Below are 17,143 nucleotides of genomic sequence, written 5' to 3'. Positions count from 1 at the left end.
TGACCTTTTGTTAGGCATAGGCAAACACAATTCATAAAAGAAAAGTGTATCTTATCATAATTGAAAACTTCTGCTCTGCTGAAAACACCGATAAGAGATGAAAAGATATCCTCACTTCCTGAGATCTTGCTTGTTGAGAAAAAGTATTTGCAAATCACATATCTTAGAAAGGTCTTATATCTAGAATATATAAAACACTTTCAAAACAATGAGAAGCAACACACTAAAAAAACGTGGGCAAAGTTACTTCCCCAAGAAAGATATACAAGGCTCAAAGAAGGACATGAACAGATGCTCATTATAGTCATTAGCAAAGTGTAAACTAAAACCATGATGGTATACTTCTATATACCTACTAGGATGGCCAACACTCCCCGCCACCAGTCACCCCATCTCTGCCAGCTGTACTGGCGAGGATGCATTGCAACTTGAACCCTCATCAAAAAAAAAAAAAAAAAAAATCAGAAACTGGAACTGCTAGTGAGAGACTGAATCAACACAAAGGCAATGACCAGAGTCATATAAAGAAACAGAGCCATGACCTACAACCTCTGAAGCAACCAGCCAGAGAAGTCAAACCACAACTTCTGCAGCAATTGGACCTAACGGTCAAGACTTGGTCAGTAACTGCCAGCTTCCCTATTTTTTGCCCCTGTTTCCAATTTCAGATGTATCAGAGAAAGACATACTTGCTCCTCTAACCAATCACATAGGATGCCCCACTTCTATTCAACTCACTTACAACTTTTCCATGCTAACAGCTTCCAATCAGGAAATAGCTGAAATCTTCCCTTTTTTCCTACCATAAAGCTTTTGAACTACCCTGCTTGCCAAACGCGAGTGATAATGGCTGGTTCCCTTGCTATATAGTAAGCTCTAAGTAAACAGCCTGTTTGTTCTCCTTTGGGCAATCTTTGTTTATTTCCTCATTGGTGGCAATGCAAAATGATAACCACTATTTGTAACTGTTGGGGGATTTCTTATAAAGTTAAACACACACTCACCGTATGATCCAGCAATCTCACTCCTAGCTATTTATCCATGAGGAAATGAGTTCCCATATGCAAATCTTTATAGTAGTCTTATTTATAATCACCCCAAAATATAAACAACCCAATGTCCTTCAAGTGGATAATGGAACACTGTTTCAGCAAAGAAACAGAGTAGAGGAAGATAATTTCAAGCAAATCATAAGTTTCCTGAAAAAAATCCATTCTCCTAAGGAATGGGATGTCTACAGATGCTGGTGGACACCAGATGTTGAGGTCTTCTGCCACTACTTATTTCACCAGAGAATTTCTTAGGCCCCAGTGGCTCTAAGTTCACAGAAAGCTTCCTGTTGAAACACCCAGTTCAAGATTGTACATTCATTCTCTGAAAACTATTTGGGTGATTTTAAAGTAATTAACACAACTTCCCTTTATCTTTGAAGTGGATTCCCCAGGACCATAGAGGGTTCTGTGGAATTAGCATCAGTATCCTGGCATCAACCATCCAAGAGTTGGCAGTAGTGGGGAGGGTGTACTCTTTGCTCAGGATCAAGGTGTAGCTGGTTACACCACCTTAGTTCATTTTGTTGTGTGTGTGTGTTTACACCACCTTAGTTCAAATTATCCTGGATAGATACTCAAAATGTAGCATGATGATCAATTAGGAACACCCTTGTTCCTTACATTCTAGGGGAAATCTCCTTATACTCCTCACATTTTTAAGGCCTAGAGAAATCCAAAAGGTTCCCCAAATTTCTGTAGACGTCTTCCACCGAAGACTCAGTTTATTCTCAGTATAACTCTGGCCTCTGACCCCAACTCCCAACATGGGGATGGCTCCTGAACAAACTTAGATGCAAAATTCGGTTCACATCAGATCACATCACATCAAGTATTTCAGAACATTTATGGAAGGTCTGGAAGGTTTACTGGAGGAACCACATCACACAGCACAGAATACTCAGCAATCTCTTTGACCTTCTGTCCCCTGCTACCTTTCTCCCATGACTTTTAGGAGCAATATTTATAATCAGTTAAGTTACATAGCTGGGTCCCACTTTGATGTAATAGTACTTGTAAAACACAATGGAAACACAGGTTAAGGTCCTGATACTTTCTTCTACAATTTCAGCTGGCCCTACTCTATTTGGGCCTTAGTTTTGGATTTCTGAGCCGCAAAGCCTGGGATTGGAAAAGATTCCTGCATAGATAATGGCTGTGGGAAAAGACAAGCTACGCCTGTCCCTTTGATTGTGGCCAATGTGTCACCTGTTGACTGTTTGCCCTAAAACCCTGCTTAGCCCCTGTCTGAATTATCTCAGGTGGGTGACCCTTCTTACTGTGTATGTGTGTTAGTTGTTAAGTTGTGTCCGAATCTGAGACCCCACGGACAACAGCACACCAGGCTCCTCTGTCCATGGAATTCTCCAGGCAAGAATACTAGATCAGGTTGCTGTTTCCTTCTCCAGGGGATCTTCCCAACACAGGGACTGAACCCAGGTCTCCCTCACTGCAGGCAGATTCTTTACCATCTGAGCCACCAGAGAAGCCCATCCTTCTTACTACATCCGTGTTATTTGTTAACACTTCGCTGATTGATCAGTTTTCTAATAGCACTTCCATGGACTTGGTTCAATCTTCTTTTTCAACACTTGGAGTTTCATTCTGCAACCAAAGAGATAAGCAAGGTTGGTAACTGGTACTAATAAGGGAGAAATAGCTGAGTAAGGGGCTTCCCGGGTAGCTCAACTGGTGAAGAATCCGTCTGCAATGCAGGACATGCAGGACATGCAGGAGACATCTTTTAGGACCTAGCTTCAGAAGTCACATGCCATCACTTCTGCCATATTCTATTGGTTACAAAGACCAACTCTGATACAATTTGGGAGGAGATGATGCAAAGGCATGAATACCATGAGGTATGGGTCCCTGGGGGCTGCTCTGGAGCCTGGCTACCACTGTATGCCCTCTGGCCCCTGATAATTCATATTTTTCCCACATGCCAAATACACCCATCCCCTCTCAAGGCACCCCAAAGTCTAATCCCATTACTGTATCAGCCTGAAGCCCAGTGACGTGAAAGTCACTCGGTTGTGTCTGACTCTTTGCAACCCCATGGACTATACAGTCCATGGAATTCTCCAGGCCAGAATACTGGAGCAGGTAGCATTTCCTTTCTCCAGGGCATCTTTCCAAGCCAGGGATCCAACCCAGGTCTCCCACATTGCGGGCAGATCCTTTACCAGCTGAGCCACAAGGGAAGCCCAAGAATACTGGAGTGGGTAGCCTATTCCTTCTCCAGGGGATCTTCCCGCCCCAGGCATTGAACCGGGGTCTCCTGCGTTGCACACGGATTCTTTACCAACTGAGCTATCAGGGAAGCCCTGAATTCCAGAGTTCTATCATCTAAATCAGGTTCAGGCATAGATGAGGCTTCTCAAGTATATATCCTTAAGCATTGTTTCTCCAGTGAAATGCCTCTCCTTCTGAAGATCTGTGAACTAAAGAGGAAGTCAACTGCTTCCCCACCTCCCCCATCCCTTATGCTGCTGCTAAGTCGCTTCAGTCGTGTCCGACTCTGTGCAACCCCATAGACGGCAGCCCACCAGGCTCCCCCATCCCTGGGATTCTCCGGCAAGAATACTGGAGTGGGTTGCCATTTCCTTCTTCAGTGCATGAAAGGGAAAAGTGAAAGTGAAGTTGCTCAGTCGTGTCCGACTCTTAGCGACCTCATGGACTGCAGCCCACCAGGCTCCTCCGTCCATGGGATTTTCCAGGCAAGAGTACTGGAGTGGGGTGCCGTTGCCTTCTCCAATACAAGGGTGGAAAAGGCATAGGGTAACCTAGTCATTCCTATTCAAAGGGGGAGGGGAGGACCTCCCTGGTGGTCCAGTGGTTAAGACATCCCTAATCAGGCAATTAGATCCCACATGCAGTAACTATGAGTTCATTTTTAAAATTCTAAAAAGAAAAACAAAACAAATAAAAAACCAAAAGTAGGGAAAATGTCCTGGGTTTGCTTAATTTTTTTAGCTGTGCTGTGCTGCAGGTGGAATCTTAGTTCTCACCTTCTCTGCGGTGGAAGTTCAGAGTCCGACCCACTGGACCACCAGGGAAGTGCCTCAATCACACTTTTAATCTGCAAGAAAATCATTAGGCTTGTGCTACTGCTACAGGTAATGACTTTTATCCACTATATTTCAATTTTTCTGAATTTCATTTAGAAAAGAAAACTTGAACTTCAGTTTTGGGGCTTCCCTCATAGCCACACTCGATTACAGTTACTGCTTTTATGATAGCGTTTATCTTATAGCCTTGAATCTTGTTCAAGATTAAGTTTTTGAGATTACAAAAATAACTCATGCTTCTCTAAACATTTGAAAAATTCTAAATTATGTAAAAAATGAAAGTCTCTTCTCCACCTTTTCCCACTCCATAGAAATAATCCTTGGTAATACTTTGATCTCCACTCTTTCAGCTATTTTTCTATGCTTATTTTGGACATATATTATGCTCATTGTTGACAGAGTTTTTAAAGTTTGAGGAAAATTTTTGTCCTTGGAGAGGACACCCCACAAATATCTGTATTTTACTTAATGCCTGACTTACTAAACAAATATCTATACACAGAACTTTGAAAAATACATTTTAATATTTTTTAAATTTATTTTTTTATTCAAGGATAATTGCTTTACAGAATTTTGTTGTTTTCTGTTAAACCTCAACATGAACCAGTCATGCTACTGCTGCTGCTGCTGCTAAGTCGCTTCAGTCGTGTCCGACTCTGTGCGACCCTATAGACAGCAGTCCACCAGACTCCGCCGTCCCTAGGATTCTCCAGGCAAGAATACTGGAGTGGGTTGCCATCTCCTTCTCCAGTGCATGAAAGGGAAAAGTGAAAGTGAAGTCGCTCAGTCGTGTCCGACTCTTAGCGACCCCATGGACTGCAGCCTACCAGGCTCCTCCGTCCAGGGATTTTCCAGGCAAGAGTACTGGAGTGGGGTGCCATTGCCTTCTCTGGAACCAGTCATAAGTATACATATATCCACTCCCTTTTGAACCTCCCTTCCACCTGCCACCCCATACCATCCGCATTTTAATATTTAAAGATTGATTACAGAGTTGATTAAATTCCCTTAAAAAATCTAAACTGCAATTACAAATTTAATATGATGATTCTTTTGAATATACTTTAAATAGTACAGAAAAGAATCACAAAGGCAATGATTAAAATATTTACTGTCATTATATCTATTTTCAAACACCAATATCATGGATTTAATTACTTTGTTGGTTCTCTTTGTTCTTGTTTTTTTCTAGGAATAAGATACTTTCTTAAGGTTGTTAAAATACTTCAGATATTTTCTTGGTGTTACCGAAATCTTGCCAGATTCCCTCATTCCCTCCAAAGAATATTGTCTCAGATCCTCAAATGCACTGAGGCTACAGAATCTCAGGCTTCTCAGCAGATTGATTCATGCTTGGGCCTCCGAAGCTTATTGTTTCTCCCAAGGAGCTATCTTCGCTCCAGTAAAACTTCTCCTGTTACCTCAAAATTTCATTTTCTACATAACTTTTTAATTTCCCCAGTCTCTCTCCTCTGAAATGATGGATTCCAAGTTTCACTTGGCCAGAGTTCTGGAACTCCCGATTTTGTCATTATGATAAATTGACTTATGCATGCATTACTAATACCTTGTTACGGTTAAGAGGGCATCTAGTGCATTCATCTCCTGGAAGAGGAGGACTGTGTTTGCTTCTCGTTAGGGCATGTGGCTAACTCAGCATCTCAGGACCCTCTTTCTCCTTGGTCACAGAGTGTGAGTGCCAGTGTTGGTTAACTGGTTGGACCTCCTTTCTACCTAGTTATCCTGGGCAGCCAGGTGGGCTGCTCTGTCTTTCCTGTTCTTGGAACAGTTCTTATTCTTTTCCTGGGACTACTTGGCACACAAATGCTGTGGTGACCACATCTCCTTGCCCTTTCCATCTTCCCTTGCAACCTTAAGCACGACCCCTAGCAGAAGTGAGCCAACTTGGGAGGCACGCGTGTGCATGCGTGAGTTTGTGTCTGTGTGTGTGTTTAGATGGAGGGGGCTTCCAGCCACACCCACCATCTGTCTGCTGGGCCATACATCGATTTCTTCTTCCTGCATGTTTTCCGCCCAAATCCTCATCTGCTTGCGCCTACCATCTTCCTCCCACCAAGATACTGGTTTGCGCGCCCTACACTCCCCACGCCAGGGCCCCGCCTTCTCGAGATCAGGGTTTAGCTCTGGGAGGCACGGAGCTTGGGGGCCCAGAGCATGGCCAGACGGGGTTGGTTGGAGATCTGCCACCCACACCCTGAACTTCGCAAGGCTTTGGAGGGGCGGGGTCTCGCGCCCGGTTATTTGGCGCGTCCTCTCTTCTTCCCCCTCAGTAGGGGCGAAACGCCTTTTGGCAAGATGGGTCTCTACCGCGTCCGCGTGTCCACCGGATCCTCGTTCTCCGCGGGCTCCAATAACCAGGTGCACCTGTGGCTGGTCGGCGAGCACGGGGAGGCGGCTCTCGGGTGGCGCCTGCGGCCGGCGAGGGGCAAGGTGAGCTGGCCAGGGCTGGGCGGGGTGCGCTGTGCCCCTGGCCCCCAGGCCCGCGAGTCTCCGAGAAGAGACGCGCCCCAGATGGCCTCCAGCTTTCCCGGGCGGCTCCTGGCGCACGCCCTCGCCCGGAGAGCGCTCAGAGGCCGCTGGGTAAAGCGCTTTAGGGCGGGACGCGGCACACAGCAAATGCTCAATAAGTGTTCTTGCCCCTCGGCCTGCTTGGAATTGGGATAGTCCCGTAGTTCTTCAGAACTCGGTCTTTTCCGGAAACTCCGGGGTCCTAGGAGCGGACATCGGTCTCCTGTTTCCTCTTCTTAAAAGCTGCTATTTCAGATCTTCTGTAAGGTTGCTAGATCTCCGACCTTGCAGGCTTTATCTCCGGGATGGAGCGGGAATGGGGACGCGGGAAGCGGGGGAGGACGGAAGAAGCCCACCGGCGAGAGCATTCTGATTTCCCGACCTACTCTCTTTCCCATCACATCTACCCGGTATTCGCCCCTGGCTCCTGTTACTTTTTGCCTCCGTCGAGTCCCAGATTTCCATATCCCATCCGGCTCTCCCCAAGACCCCCAGACCCGACGTTTATCCCATGGACGCTTCAGAGAACTGTGCTCACGTGAGGTCCTCCCCTCTTCGCACCTCCCAAACCGGTCCTCTGGTCTCCCAGGTGCACTCGCACCTCCGCCTCTTTTCGCCTGCGTCTAACCAAAAATCCAGCGTAGTCCAGTTCATCTCTTAGACATTTCTTGCATCCGTGCCCTGATGTCCATCCCACTCTGACCACCAATGTCCCCTCGAACCTACTACATCACCTTCTTCCTCTTCGCCCGCCTCATTGCTCCAGCCCCTACCCTTCCAAGCCCTTCTGCAGTCAGCGATTTCCTCCCAATACATTCCCACCCTTAAAACATCCCCCCAGGGGTACCCTGGGGGCCCAGTGGTAAAGAATCCACCTGCCAATGCAGGAGCCTCGGCTTCCATCCTTGGTCCGGGAAGATCCCACATGCCTCCGAGCAACTAAGGCCCTGCGCCACATCTATGGAGTCTGTGCTCCAGAGCCGGGGAGCCACAAGTGCTGAGCCCACGGCCTTGGTGACAGGGTAGGGGGACGCTGTAACTGTCTGGTCACCAGTAAGCTCGCTCAGGGAGCAGCCCAGTGCTCCACACAATCAGTGACTTCGGGGAGTCTTGCTCCTCTCCATCTTCTGTCCGCCACCTCACCCGGGGCTGAGGAATTCTATGACCGAGAATGGGGTCGTGGAGCCAACTGCTTGGTGCGTGCGCCCGCTTCCTCTCTGGCTCCTTTTGCGCCGCTTTCCAGGGGCCCAGAGGGAAGGGCGTCCACGGCTCATCCGAGGATCCCTTCCAGAGAGCCCCTCTAGCTGATCCTCTTTTGTCGCCGGCAGGAGGTGGAATTCCAGGTGGACGTGTCCGAGTACCTGGGGCGGCTGCTGTTTGTGAAATTGCGCAAATGGCACTGTCTCTCGGATGACGCATGGTTCTGCAACTGGATCTCCGTGCAGGGCCCCGGGGCCAGTGGGAACGAGTTCAGGTTCCCGTGCTATCGCTGGGTGGAAGGCGACGGCATCCTGAGCCTGCCCGAGGGCACTGGTGAGCAGCGGCGGCTGGGGGGAGGGGCAGGAGGCTTGGGAGTGTAAGACCCCGGGGCTGGAGAGAAGTTAAGGGGGAGGGGAGAAGGGAGCGTGGCCTTTGGGGTTACAGAAGAGGCGGAATGCAGCAGCTGGCACAAGGCAGTGGAGGCTGGGAGAGGGAAGAGATGCTGAAGGGTCAGGGGCCAGCCACGAGGGCGGGCTGAGGGTCCCCTGGCAGGGACAGGGGAGAGGCTCTCAGGAGGAGCCTCATAGCCCCTGCCCTTCTCCCAACTTTCAGGTCGCACAGTGGTGGATGACCCTCAGGGTCTGTTCAAGAAACACAGGGAAGAGGAGCTGGTAGAGAGAAGGAAGCTGTACCGGTCAGCCCCACCCGTGCCTCCTGACCCCACCCGGGAGCTACTGACCCTTTCCCAGTACCAATGCCTGGTTTCTTTTCCACCACAGGTGGGGTAACTGGAAGGACGGGTTAATTCTGAATATAGCTGGGGCCACAATAAACGACCTTCCTGTAGATGAGAGATTTCTAGAGGACAAAAGAATTGACTTTGAGGCCTCGCTGACCAAGGGGTAAGAACAAGACAAGCTGGGTGACAGGGAGGTGTCCTGGTCCAGTGGTCAGTCCAGGCTTATGGACTTCACAGGGCTGGACCAGCCCAAGAGGGATGCACGGGGTTGTAAAGTTTGATTCTGAGAATAACGAACTCCACCCATCCTTCCTCAAAGGCTGGCAGACCTAGCCATCAAAGACACTTTAAATTTTCTGACTTGCTGGAAAAGTGTGGATGACTTCAACAGGATTTTCTGGTGTGGCCAGAGCAAGCTGGCTGGTTAGTATCCCTACCCCAGTATTTATCTCAAGACCCTTACTCCCAGATCCTATCCATTCTAGGGAACCAGGGATGGAAGAACAGAGGCCTGGTAGGCTGGGGTCAAGTGGGGATGGTTCAGTGGGGGTTGGAAGGACCAGGAGCTCAGATCCCACAGCAAGCTCCACAAATGCCATCCCCAGAGCGGGTGCGGGACTCCTGGAAGGAGGATGCCTTATTTGGGTACCAGTTTCTCAATGGCACCAACCCCATGTTGCTGAGACGTTCCATTCACCTTCCTGACCGCCTGGAGTTTCCTCCGGGGATGGGGGAGCTGCAGGCCGAGCTGGAGAAGGAGCTCCAGGTAAGCACAGAAGAGCCCTCTGGAGACCGCACAGTGGAATGGGGGTGGGGTCAGCGTCTGTGCTGCTGCAGGGTCCACTGTGGACCCAGCCTGCTGCCAGATGGCAAGACAGAATTCCACAGTAGAAATCTTGACTGATCCTGGAGTGACCCTCCATGGCTCTCCTCTCCTAATGAGAATAGCATGCTGTGGAGGGAGAGAATGTGATGAGGGACAGAGTCAAAATGAAGAGCTATAACTGGGAATTTAGGGAGAGTGCGGAGTAAGAGAATCAGGATCAGGGCTGGGGTTTTTGAGGGGGTCAGCACGGAACAATTCAGAGAGAAAACTCAGGCGACTTTACTAGTAGTCCAGTGGTAAAGAACCCTCCTTCCACTGCAGGGGACATGTGTTCGAACTTTGGTCAGGGAACTAAGAAACCACTTGCTGTGATGCAACTAAGCCCGCATGCCGCAACTACAGAAAGCCCAGGTGCTGCAAGGAAGAGCCTTAGTGTTAACAAAGACCCAACAAGCTTCCCCAAAATAATAGTACATTTGAAAAAAAATTTAAAGTTAAAAAAAAGAGAAAACTCATGAGATTTAGGGTGAGACAGACTTGAGGTTGAATCTTGGCTCTGCTGTTTTATAAGCTGTGTGACTTCAGGCAACATATCTATCCTCTCTGATCATCGGTTTCCTCTTTCATAAACCTGGGGCTAATTCAAGTGCACCTAAGAATTGTATGAGGCCGTAAGTAAAGGAACCACTACCCGGTATTAAATAGGTGATGGAAACAAGTTAGTTCTTTCTTCCTTCGGGGAATCAAGGCAGGAAGAGATGCCTTATGTTGATGTAGCCCTTGCCCTCTGCCCCGATTCAGGGAGGCACGCTGTTTGAAGCTGACTTCTCCTTGCTGGATGGGATCAAGGCCAACGTCATTCTGTGTACCCAGCAGTACGTGGCTGCCCCTCTGGTTATGTTGAAACTGCAGCCCGATGGGAAACTCTTACCCATGGTCATCCAGGTGAGAGGACCCAGGCTGTAGGGGAGTGGCAGCGGTCAGATAGAGAACGCTAAGTGACTCTGGAGAGAGAGGGAAGAGCTTAAACACGCAAGGGGTGCGGGAGTCTGCTGTGCACTGGCCCTCACCCCTCCCTTCCCTCCACTCTTGTCCCTGCTCCAGCTCCAACTGCCACACAAGGGGTCCCCACCACCACCGCTTTTCCTGCCCACGGATCCCCCAATGACCTGGCTCCTGGCCAAATGCTGGGTCCGGAGCTCTGACTTCCAGCTTCACGAGCTGTACTCTCATCTCCTGAGGGGACACTTGATGGCTGAGGTCATCGCTGTGGCCACCAGGAGGTGCCTGCCATCGATACATCCTATGTTCAAGGTAACACTTTAAACCGCCTCCTTCCGCCCCCAAACTCTCTACCCCACAGTGAGGTTCCATCTCTGGAGGCACCTTCTCCGTGGAATCTCAGCTTTTGGGGAGAAACAACCAATAAAAGACAAGTGAACAAGACGTGAGAGCATGGCTTGCCTTGCATTTTTAACGTTGATATCACTGCTTGAGGAGATGAAAGTGACTCCCTGGTGGGGTGGGGAGTGGTGGGAAGGTGAGGGGTGGGAAGTGGTGGGAAGGTGAGGGGTGGGGAGTGGTGGGAAGGTGAGGGGTGGGGAGTGGTGGGAAGGGGAGGGGTGGGGAGTGGTGGGAAGGGGAGAAGTGGGGAGTGAGAAATCTTACACTTTTTATGTATAAAGCACAGTTACATATACAGTGTAAAAACAGAATACACAAATGACTGAGGATTCCCTCCAACAAGAGGGGACTGTGCAAATAATATAGAAGACTTTTCCAGTCAGTTTTGAAGGGTTCTCAAATAGTAGTAACACAGAGGCCAGTTACAGGGGCTCAGGTCAACAAGAGTGGCCTGGCTTATTACAATTAGAACAGGGTGTTCATCCATTAACTTTTCTTGAGAGCCTCTGATGTGGCAAAAAAAAAAAAAAAAAAGCTATTCTAGATGCCAGTGCTAAGTAAGACAGGCAAGGTTCTAGTCTTTGGGAGTTGTCATTTCCATTAAGGGCTAACAGACAGTACTGTAATAGATCAGCTGTGAAGAGCGCACTGCAGAGAATCACAGCAGGGTGATGTGATAGTGAGTTTAGACTGGGTGGTGGGGAAATGCTCCTTTAAGGAGGTGGAAGAGAGAATGAAATTATATGGATGGACTTCCCTGGTGATACAGTGATTAAGAATCCCTCTGCCAGTGCTGGGGACATGGGTTCAATTCTTGGTTCAGGAAGATGCTGAGGAGTAAGCCCGTGAGCCACAACTACTGAGGCCATGTGCCCAGGGCCCATGCCCCGCAACAAGAGAAACCATCACAATGAGAAATCCCTGCTCCCCAAAAGAGAGTAGCTCCCCTTGCCTCAACTAGTAAAAGCCCGAGTGCAGCCAGGAAGACCTAGTGCACCCAAAAATAAATAAATAATAAAAAGAAATTACAGGGAGCCAGTCACAGGATGAGGAAGGGGCGTATTGCTCTAGGCAGGGGGGACAAACAGTGCCAAGGCCCTGAGGCAGGAACAAGCTTGGTGTGTTTGAAGGACAGAAAGAGAGTGAGTGTAATGGACAAAGGGGAGGGAGCTGGGTAAAGTTCTGGAGGTAGTGGATTAGATCATGTTCTGGGGGAGGCAAAAAATCTTATCATTTTTTTTTTGTATAAAGCACATATGTACATAGAGTACATTACAGATGGCATATCTGTAGCACTAAATGTCATGGGGCAGGTGAGAGTACAAAAAAAAAAAATCTAAGAAGCCTCCTTAGAGAAGTGATAATGAAAAAGTGGAGAAACACTGAGCTAGACCTTGAACGGTCTTACACGAAGAGAAAAGGGGAATGGCTTCCTTCAATTATCAAAGAACATTATTGTCGAGAGGCCACTGGACTTCAGTTTGCTTTTCCTGAAGACTTGACACCTTTCCTGCTTTTCAGCCCGTATTTCCTTCAGGGACCAGCCAAAGCTGTCTTCTGACCCTGTCCTTCCCTGTTGCTCTTCCAGCTTCTCATTCCACACCTGCGATACACCATGGAAATTAACATCCGGGCCAGGACTGGGCTGGTCTCTGACTTTGGAGTCTTCGACCAGGTATTAGGAGGAGAGGAAGTGGGATTCATGCTCCCTCTGGCCTGAGGGCAGGTGTATTTGCCTGACCCCGCTGTCTTTGCTCCTCAGGTGGTGAGCACCGGTGGGGGCGGCCATGTGGAGCTGCTCCAGCGAGCAGGAACCTTACTAACCTATAGCTCCTTCTGTCCCCCCGATGACCTGGCTGACCGCGGGCTCCTGGGAGTCAAGTCTTCTTTCTATGCCCAAGATGCCCTGAGGCTTTGGGAAATTCTCTCTCGGTGAGGTGGGAGGAAGGCAGGGCTGGTGGTGGAGGAAGGCAGGGCTGGTGGTGGGGGAAGGCTGGGAGAAGAGGAGGTCTGTGCCCCAGCCAGGGGGCTGCGGGCCCTGGCCTGGCCATGTGGGTAAGGAGTAGAGGGCCTGGGGGCTCCATGTGGTCAGCCTCCACTCTCCCGCCCTGACCCCTCCACTGGCAGCTACGTGGAGGGGATTGTGAGTCTCCACTATAAGACGGACGAGTCTGTGAGAGATGACACTGAGCTGCAGGCCTGGTGTCGAGAGATCACTGAGATCGGGCTGCTGGGTGCCCAGGACCGAGGTAGGATGAGCCCCAAGACTCCAACATGTGAGTGACTCTTCCCTAGAACTTTCCCAGAATCCTCTCTACTTCTGTGGAACCTTCCAGAAGCATTTCCAACTCCTATGAACACACCCAAAGCTTTCCCAGACTCCTTTTCCTCTCAGCTAGAGGCAGGTCTCCATTCTGTGCAGGGGGAGCCCCTCTAGGTCCCAGATGTAGTGGGACCAGTGTTTGTTCTCTGAGAAAAAACAACAAAACAAACAGCCATGATTTGTAGCATTTACCCATCCCCATGGTGTAAATAGTCCCACCGTGGCTACCAGGGTGATGTTATCTGGCTTGCTAAATACTTGAACATTTGACATCCTTGGCTCCTGTGAGCCAGTGTGAGCTGCACCAGCACCCCACTGAGTGGGACCCTCCCAAAAATCTCCCTGCTTCTACCACCCCAACCCACACTCAAGTCACTTCCCATCATGGTTACTGAGAGCCCTAGGTCTCCTTCTCACCTCTCTTGTTCTCCTCCTCAGTTCCTATGAGCTCTGCCTCTAGCCTTGGCCTCCCAGCTTCTAACTCTCCTTATAAACTGCAGGGTTTCCCATCACCCTACAGTCCAAGGACCAGCTTTGCCACTTTGTGACCATGTGTATCTTCACCTGCACTGGCCAGCACTCCTCCACTCACCTGGGCCAGGTACTTATCACAGAGGGCCAGCTGGGCATTTGTGCCTGGAGTGGGGAAGGGGGCCATGTGCAGGAGGGCTAAGGGATTCTCATGCCTAGCAGACAGTGAGTTTAGATATTTGCCCTTTGTAGCTGGACTGGTACTCTTGGGTCCCTAATGCACCCTGCACAATGCGGCTGCCCCCACCGACCACCAAGGACGTGACAATGGAGAAAGTGATGGCAACACTGCCGAACTTCCATCAGGCTTCTCTCCAGATGTCCATCACTTGGCAACTGGGCAGACGCCAGCCCATCATGGTGAGAGCTAGGCACCGGGTCCCAAGGAAGGGGGCAGGTACAGGGAGGTGGGGCACTCCAAACTGAGGGCCAGTAAAGCTCTCAGCTGCCTTTTCTCTCTGTCCCAGGTGGCTCTGGGTCAGCATGAGGAAGAGTACTTCTCAGGCCCTGAGCCCAAGGCTGTTCTGAAGAAGTTCAGGGAGGAGCTGGCTGCCCTGGAAAAAGACATCGAGATCCGGAATGCCCAGCTGGACTGGCCCTACGAATACCTGCGGCCCAGCCTGGTGGAAAACAGTGTGGCCATATGAGCACCCCCAGCCATGGGTTGTTTCAGCTCTCTTCCACCAAACCCCATCCTCTTCCCAATTTCCACCTTCCCCAAAATCACCTTTCCACTGTTCACACCCACCATAAACAAATCTGAGTTTAGATACACCACCTAGGGAAGTCATTCCCATTTCTTTCTCCCCGCCCCCGCCCTTCCTCCTTGATCATTCAGATCTCCCATTGAGCAGGTAATAGCCACATTTATACAAACAGTTTCAAGAATAGAATAGGGTATAATACATATTACTCCATACCTTTAGAATCAATATGACTTTGAACCTAAATTGAGTTTAATGACAAGAAAAATGGCATTTTAGACTAAGGAAAGAAAATAATTTAGTCCAATCTCCTAAATCAAGGGCTTCCCTGGTGGCTCAGTGGTCAAGAATCCACCTGCAATGCAGGAGATGCAGGTTTGATCCCTGCGTGGGGAAGATCCCCTGGAGGAGGGCATGGCAACCTATTCCAGTATTCTTGCCTGGAGAATCCCATGGACAGAGCCTGGAGAGCTATGGTCCATTGTGTCACAAAGAGTTGGACACAACTGTAGTGACTGAGCACACACACATGCATCCTAAATCAAATAGTGGCAGAAGAATATACAGCATAACTTTTGAACCGGGTGGGATTCACCACTTGTCCTGAAACCAGACACAACACGAAGCAGTTAATATTAACATAGCAGTTCTCACAATTTTCATTTCATGACTCACTCAGCTAGAAAATGATCAATGGAAGGAAACTGGTTAAAGGACAGAAACTGCTCTCAGCTGGAGGTATCTGGCCTCAGTGTTTTGCCCAAAGGATCATTATCTGTAACCCATTTGCACTTCATCAGTTGGGAAGCACCAAATAAAAATGATTAGCTGGAGAAGTACTAAAAATCTCATTATTTTAACAAGCGACAACAAAGGAGTCAGTAAAATCCAACTTCTGTATCTGATTAAAATTTTGGAAAAATAAACTAGGAAGTTTGATTTCTTAATATGATTGTCTGTGGATATTTTAAAATAGAAACTAACAGTAAACACAAGCCAGAAGTGTTTCCTTTACAGTACAGTCAAAGTTGCTTCTTGCTTCTGATTCTGTTTAGTTTGGCAGAAGACATATGGGTGATGCTTGGTCTGATCCTTGAAGGAAGAATAGGAAATAAACAGTGGAGAGGTGGGGGTGGAGTTTAATGATGGGGTCTATCTCAGTTCAGCTCAGTTGCTCAGTTGTGTCCGACTCTTTGCAACCCCATGGACTGCAGCACGCCAGGCTTCCCTGTCCATCACCAACTCCTGGAGCTTGCTCAAACTCATGTCCATCGAGTAAGTGATGCCATCCAACCATCTCATCCTCTGTCATCCCCTTCTCCTCCTGCCTTCAATCTTTCCCAGCATCGGGGTCTTTTCCAAGGGGTCTATCTAGGAGAACCCAAAGGGGCTTCCCTGGTGGCTCAGAGGGTAAAGAATCTGCTTGCAGTGCAGGAGACCTAGGTTTGATCCCTGGGTCAGGAAGATCCCCTGGAGAAGGGAATGGCTACCCACTCCAGTATTCTTGCCTGGAAAGAGGGGAAGTCTCCAGAACAATGTGGTTCACATCAGGAAATTAGGCTTGACCCTTTGGAAACAGCCACGGAAGAACTGTAAGTAAGGGTATGACAGGGTCCTGGAAGTCACACCCACAGAGGCATCCCTTCTGCTTGGAGGCCACACCCCCTTCTCCACAGAGGCCAGAGGAAGGTGGGAGAGACAAATTAGGAGTATAGGATTAAATATAGAAACTACTATACATAAAATAGATAAGCAACAAGGATTTTCTGTATAGCAATATACTGTATATTACACCAAATATCTTGTAATAACCAGTAATGTAACCTACAAAAAAAAAAAAAACAAACCCGGAATGACTCTGCTGTAACCTGAAACTAACACAGTATTGTAAATCAACTATACTTTAATTAAAAAAAAACAGAATGCTTGCCAAAGTTGTCAGTCCCCCAAGGATTGGCACTATACATACTTCAAGGATAACAAAGAAAAATAATTTCCTTCAGAAAGGAGTATCTTTGAGTTTGAAATATTATAAATGTCATGAAATCTTCCAAGTTAAACAGAATTCTATTTTGTTTAATTATAAGAAATCAGTGAGCACTTGTAAAAACCTAAAATGACGAAGTGGCAGGACTTCCTGGTGGTCCAGTGGCTAAGACCCCAAGCTCCCAATCTAGGGGGCCCTGGTTCAGTCCCTGGTCAGGGAACTAGATCCCTCATGCCCACGGGGCAAGAGTTCACATGCTTCAAGGAAAAAAAAAAGATCCTGCATGCTATAACGAAGACGGAAGACTCCTTGTGCCAAAACTAAGACCCAGCGTAGCCAAATAAATGAATTTTTTTTTTTTTAAAAAAAGGAAAAGTGCAAAGACTAGCTGGGCTGGGGCTAGATAGAGATAATACCAAATTGACAGTGTTCTATTTGTTTAGTTAAAAAAAAAATTTTGGTCATGCTGTGCAGCGTGTGGTATCTTAGTTCCCCAAACAGGGATGGAACCCACAACTCCTGCAGTGCAAGGCAGATTCTTAACCACTGGACTGCCAGGGAAGTCCCCTAGAGATGTCTTTTTAAAAGGCTAAAACAAACGTCACTTTCTAAATTCCCTATACTTGCTTTATAGGTCAGAAAAGTTACACCACACTATTATTTAAAAATATATAAAAGTGAGAAGGAAATAGCAACCCACTCCAATATTCTTGCCTGGAGAATCCTATGGACAGAGGAGCCTGGAGGGCTACAGTCCATGGGGTTACAAGAGTCGGACATGAC

General features: G+C 48.3%; 1 protein-coding gene and 1 long non-coding RNA gene across 3 annotated transcripts in view; one reads left to right on the top strand and one right to left on the bottom strand.

Annotated features, from left to right (window-relative positions):
* Positions 1-1,070: 1,070 nt before the first annotated feature.
* The window catches only part of LOC145541703 (uncharacterized), a 109,059-nt gene continuing 92,986 nt past the window's right edge, over positions 1,071-17,143 (bottom strand). The window contains exon 3 of the long non-coding RNA XR_014079224.1: positions 1,071-2,654. This is a non-coding gene — a long non-coding RNA (uncharacterized LOC145541703). The remainder of the gene's footprint in view (positions 2,655-17,143) is intronic.
* On the top strand, positions 6,418-15,320 carry LOC145541697 (polyunsaturated fatty acid lipoxygenase ALOX15). Of its 2 annotated transcripts, XM_081578868.1 has the most exons (14): positions 6,418-6,568; positions 7,975-8,179; positions 8,459-8,540; positions 8,626-8,748; positions 8,905-9,008; positions 9,191-9,351; positions 10,213-10,356; positions 10,516-10,725; positions 12,404-12,490; positions 12,578-12,747; positions 12,943-13,064; positions 13,639-13,739; positions 13,862-14,029; positions 14,137-15,320. In XM_081578868.1, exons 1-14 carry the CDS (start codon positions 6,434-6,436, stop codon positions 14,314-14,316), a joined length of 1,992 nt encoding a protein of 663 aa, XP_081434994.1. In that variant the 5' UTR covers positions 6,418-6,433; the 3' UTR covers positions 14,317-15,320. The 2 variants fall into 2 exon arrangements, with proteins under 2 accessions (XP_081434994.1, XP_081434995.1); XM_081578869.1 differs by lacking the exon at positions 8,905-9,008 and having other exon boundaries at positions 6,434-6,568; positions 9,270-9,351.

The sequence above is a fragment of the Giraffa tippelskirchi genome, chromosome 3, assembly GCF_054371585.1.
Source record: "Giraffa tippelskirchi isolate mGirTip1 chromosome 3, T2T-mGirTip1v1.2.pri, whole genome shotgun sequence".
In the NCBI taxonomy this organism is placed as follows: domain Eukaryota; kingdom Metazoa; phylum Chordata; class Mammalia; order Artiodactyla; family Giraffidae; genus Giraffa; species Giraffa tippelskirchi.
The sequence above is the reverse complement of the archived record's forward strand: the minus strand, read 5'-3'. Positions and strand labels throughout refer to the sequence as shown.

What these genes read in the sequence shown, in the direction of transcription:
- LOC145541697 (XM_081578868.1), top strand. Translation starts at nt 6,434, where the DNA reads ATGGGTCTCTACCGCGTCCGCGTGTCCACCGGATCCTCGTTCTCCGCG. An exon ending in TGCGGCCGGCGAGGGGCAAG is followed by an intron (nt 6,569 to 7,974) that starts GTGAGCTGGCCA and finishes TGTCGCCGGCAG; the next exon opens with GAGGTGGAATTCCAGGTGGA. An exon ending in TGGCCAGAGCAAGCTGGCTG is followed by an intron (nt 9,009 to 9,190) that starts GTTAGTATCCCT and finishes TGCCATCCCCAG; the next exon opens with AGCGGGTGCGGGACTCCTGG.